The 4701-nt window shown below is 36.7% G+C and overlaps 1 protein-coding gene across 1 annotated transcript in view; it reads right to left on the bottom strand.

The window, feature by feature from the left end:
* Window positions 1-114: 114 nt before the first annotated feature.
* The window catches only part of DICER1 (dicer 1, ribonuclease III), a 44115-nt gene continuing 39528 nt past the window's right edge, over window positions 115-4701 (bottom strand). Inside the window, 1 exon segment of the mRNA XM_019918455.3 lies at window positions 115-4624. Coding sequence (XP_019774014.2) covers window positions 4459-4624 — 166 coding nt within the window. The 3' untranslated portion in view covers window positions 115-4458.

Raw genomic sequence — 4701 nt, 5'->3', positions numbered from 1 at the left:
GTATGCGTTTTCAGATGACCATGGAATTAAAACACTTTAAAGACATTTCTGCTACAACTATTTAAACTTGACCTGAATCAAAACAAGAAAAGAAAAAGACAAAAGGACACAACGTGAACTGACCATAACTTTATTGGAGATTTACTTGGCTACAATTATTACAAAAAAAAAACGACTAAAGGTAATTGTGACCCATAAGGTGCAGACTGCGAACTTCTGCAGCATGATTACTGTACGAATGAATGACATCATGTTCCTTAAAAACAGCTGCAGCATGTGATGGTAAATACTGTTTTGTCAATCAAATTATATATGTGTTAGTTTTACTTGATTTTAGTCATTTTCCTTCACTCTATTTACAGCAGAAAAGCCAGAAATTTCACTTCCTGTTCACCTTTGCGTTTTTGCTATGTAACCTGCTGCTGCAGTGAATTCTGAGTGCATCTATAAAATTTAAATTGTGGGTGATGTCCAAATAAAAATGGACTAGAGGAAAAAAAACAATTAACGATTAAAATATATTTACAAGTTAGCTTCAAAAGATCATTTTCACTGCTAGTGGAAAATACAATAGTCTCAATGCAAATTCCCTAGATATTGCTACTGGCGAATCCAACAACTTTTAAAATCATTTCAATATTCTTGGTCTTAAACATATCTTAAAAACTTCTCATGTATAATATAAAATAAAGAAATTTATTTGGAAATAATTAAGTTCCTGAAAAGTAATCAGTGGTTGAAAAAATATACCTATTTAAATGTAATTAAAATAACCATATAGGTAATAAACAAGACATGAGTTTCAATTCCGCAGCTAACACAAACTGGTTCGGGGCACTAAAAACTTCAGATGCAGTCGAAATGAAGACATCAAGGTCTCCGTTTGGTGGCTTAAATTTTGTGTAAAAGGATCAGACACCCTAACAGAGGAAGACAGAAAGTTTTAAATCAACTGGGCCTTAAGACTGAACTGTGGTAGGTCTGGGTCTCGATTAGTCTCTGCACTCTGCAGTTACACAGGCTGATGTCAGGTAATGACTAAAAGAGCCGACTGCTGGGTGAATAATTGTATTTATGAACTGAACCAACAGAACCAAAGTAGCCTCCAGTCTCTTACTATTCAGGCAGGGCAATTTGAATCTTTCTGAGGGCAAGCTATTATTAAGAGAGGAAAAATATTAGTATTTCAAAAGGTAATTACAGGAGTGTTAGAGGTCATTCTAAATTTAATCACTTCACATAATGTAAAAGAGAAAAGAAAAAAAAAGTAACAAACATCTTTAAAACATAATTAAGAGTTCAGTTAACAAATCTTCGTCATACTTTCACAAACAGTAAAAATGCCACAGACAAAAATGACCTATTTAAGTTGAGCAAGTATATGACACATTGCAGGCATTATAATTATCTTTTTCAAATTCGGTAAATCAAAACAGCAGCGAGGCCAAACCACATTTTTTCCTCTCAGTTAAGCATATTTTCCTTGAAATGAGGTAAAGCATGGTACCAAGTGCAATGCTTATCTGTGCTACATGAACAGAACAGAGGGGAAAAAAGCTATTACAAAACGCAGCATAGTCAGGACTGCTGAAAGTGTATTATAAAAAAAAAAAAAAATCGAAAAACATTTACAATGAAGGTTCGTGCCAACTAACCTCCACACAATCATCGTAAGGAATTTCTGCAGCTGCTTTTCAAAACGCGCCTGCCCAGTCCTTCCCGCATGTGCTGGCCGCACAGCCACACCAGGGGGGTTTCCGAATCACACTCAGTCTCACATGGCAATCACAGGAACAAAAGGATGACAGACAAGGTGGTAAAGGGGAGCAACAAGAGTGATTTTCTTTTCCTTAATTAATGGATGGGAAACATTTCAATAAACGAAACTAGGGGAAAGTTTACAGCATTAAAAATCAGCAGCACAAAAGCGTTCATAACCATTCCATACGTCTAACTCATAGTTTTTATTTTTTAACTTAGTAACCAGGGGATCACAGATTGCTTCAAAGCGTGAGTCACAATTAAAATCAGCTATTGTCCTCCAACCAAAAAAATAAAAAAAGCAATAGCTGAAGTTTGCTGTTGATAAAAACATTTTGAATGGTAGCAGGAAATTTGAACCCCTGAGACTGTGTGACCTAATCTCATCCAAGTCTGAACTTTTTAGTATTAACAAAAAATACTCGTCTTAAGGTTACAAAATATATTGAGGCATTTTTCTCCCCACGGGCATTGTAACTGTGAAACAATCTGATTTTGGTGCCAGGAGGCCAGTGAATCCCTTAACACTGGGATTAGTGCATTAGACACAATGCAAGGCCCTAAGCTCCTGGCATCAGGTAGTTTATAAATTATCAAGAGATTTGTGATACAACTTTATCACGAATCACCCTCAAAAGTGAAATTCACATCCAGCCTTACTTGTTAATTGTATACATTTACAGTTACATAATCCAACAATTGCTTGGTTTTAAATTGCCAGGAGATCTTACATGGAGGTTTCTTAAAAAAAAACAAATAGAAATCTAAGGTTCCAAATCAGAATTAAATATTTTAAAAACATGTCCACCCAAACTGATTTGCTCTAAAGCTCATTTAATAATTTAGATCTCCACTGAAGTTTAAGATTGGAGACAACAAATCACACTGGAGAAGCTTAACGTCCCCTTCACTCAGGTCTCCTTAGAAAGCAGAGCTGACAGTTTTCTGTGTGCACACGCACAGAGGTGTTTCTCCGGGGGTAGGTGGTGCAGATAAAGCAAGAAGTACAGTATTCAACTGCAATTTAAAACATAAATGCAGCATTGCATGAGGCATCACGTTCACAATGATGTGCTGGAAATTATTTAGACACCTCTGCTCAGCTTCTTGAATTTCAAGCATAATTAATGGGGCAAATTGCAGCAAAACTCTACTGGTATGTTGGTGGGAGTGCAAGACTGACCCACAGCTTTTAAAAAGGTAAATTAAGAGGTATTATAGTTACAGTGCAAAAAAAAAAAATTAAAATTTCAAGCATAATACATAAACATAGCACCAAACAGGGGAAAACATGCATGCAAAAGAACTGAGGTATTTAAATGAAGAGTGCCTACAAGTCTAATTAAAGAAACTTAGGCAAATGCCTAAAAATGCCTTTTTTCTTCCTTTTCCAAAGATGGAAACAATGAGCTAGTCTGTCTAAATTAATGGCCTAAATCGCAGATGTATCAAAACTACGGCAGTTTATCGCAAACGTTAAGCTTCCGTGGCACTGACAGCACGGCTTTGGTAGGTGAAATGCGCATGCAACACTCTGCAAGGTACAGTGAGAAATGTACGTGGGAAGACTAAGGGGAAGGTGCTCTGTTTCGCTTCTTTAAATAAGTAACCAATCCATTATAAAATCTGCAGCGTATTTTAGGTGTGGTATGTCTAAAGTTTACTTTGTTAGAGCAACAGCCTACAGGGCAAAATTATTTGCCACAAACAATTTCCATCAGCGGAACTACCTAGCAGGAGGTTTTCAGTAAAATTGGGTATTTAGCCAACGATTATTTTTATGATGGTATTTTAAAGACTCCATAGACTACCTATTCTGGTTTTGAAAATGTCTTCAGTACACATATGACAGAAATTCTCATATAATCCCGTCATAAGTTAGGTTACAACTATACTAGTGAGTTGTAAGTATCACGCTGTCTCAAGGTCTAATGCATAATAACACAACGAAGGGAATGTAAAACAGTTTGTTCCAAAAAGATCAGAAATGAAAGAATATCCATGAGGGTTTTACTCTTAAGGCAAGAACCTCTTTTATGCAAGACAACATGGCATGAGAAAACTAAAATGTGATTTGCCAACATGCCAGCCAATGTTAATTAAAAATCTGTCCCTTACTATTAAGTGCAACAGCGACCAGGAAACATCATCTTACACGCTATAACGTGGAAAGGAAAGACAACACTGGCACACTTCTCTCGCAAACTGCATCGCTCTACTCAGCTTATCAACTACGCGGGACTGGCACTGCCACACACACCGTCGGGTGTCAAGAGCTCTCAACAGAACCCTGGGGGCTATTCCAGGTTTAAGCTCCTTGGCCTCCGAACTCTAAGCAAAGCTGACAGAATTAAACTAAAACGAAACAAAACAAAACAAAAACTCTCAATAATTTCTTTGAACACTTGCTAAATGTCATCAGTAAAGCACTCTCGTGATTTAAACAAAGCAGAAGTGAGGAAAGAAGACAAGATTGTGTTTGCGCAAAAAACTAAAACTACAGTTAGTTCCAAAATTTTTATACATGTGTTAAATGTTTTATTCTGTAACCTATCTTGTTATCAAACAAACTTTAAATTCTGCCTTCAATTCGTTCCACTCACTATCAGTTTTAAATCATCCTTTTCAACTTAAATATTTTCCACCTTAATTCTGCTTTTTTTTGCTTTTTTTTTTTTTTAATTTTAAAAAGGGGTTTCAGCTGTTGGGAACCTGAGGTTGATTAGCTTTGAGGCTTCGTAGGGCTCTTCTTGCCGCTGCGGATTTGGCAATCCTGTAACTTCGGCCAACACCTTTGAATTTCCCCTTTCCTACTACTTCCACGGTGACTCTGACCTTGCCATCGTAAGTTCTCTCAGCCGGGCTGTAACAAAGCCAAACAGCTTGAATTAGAAGTCAGAAGTATTTATTATTATAGTCAGTCAGCACCAAGTATGTACT

The sequence above is a fragment of the Tursiops truncatus genome, chromosome 2 (assembly GCF_011762595.2).
Source record: "Tursiops truncatus isolate mTurTru1 chromosome 2, mTurTru1.mat.Y, whole genome shotgun sequence".
Lineage (NCBI taxonomy): Eukaryota > Metazoa > Chordata > Mammalia > Artiodactyla > Delphinidae > Tursiops > Tursiops truncatus.
The sequence above is the reverse complement of the archived record's forward strand: the minus strand, read 5'-3'. Positions and strand labels throughout refer to the sequence as shown.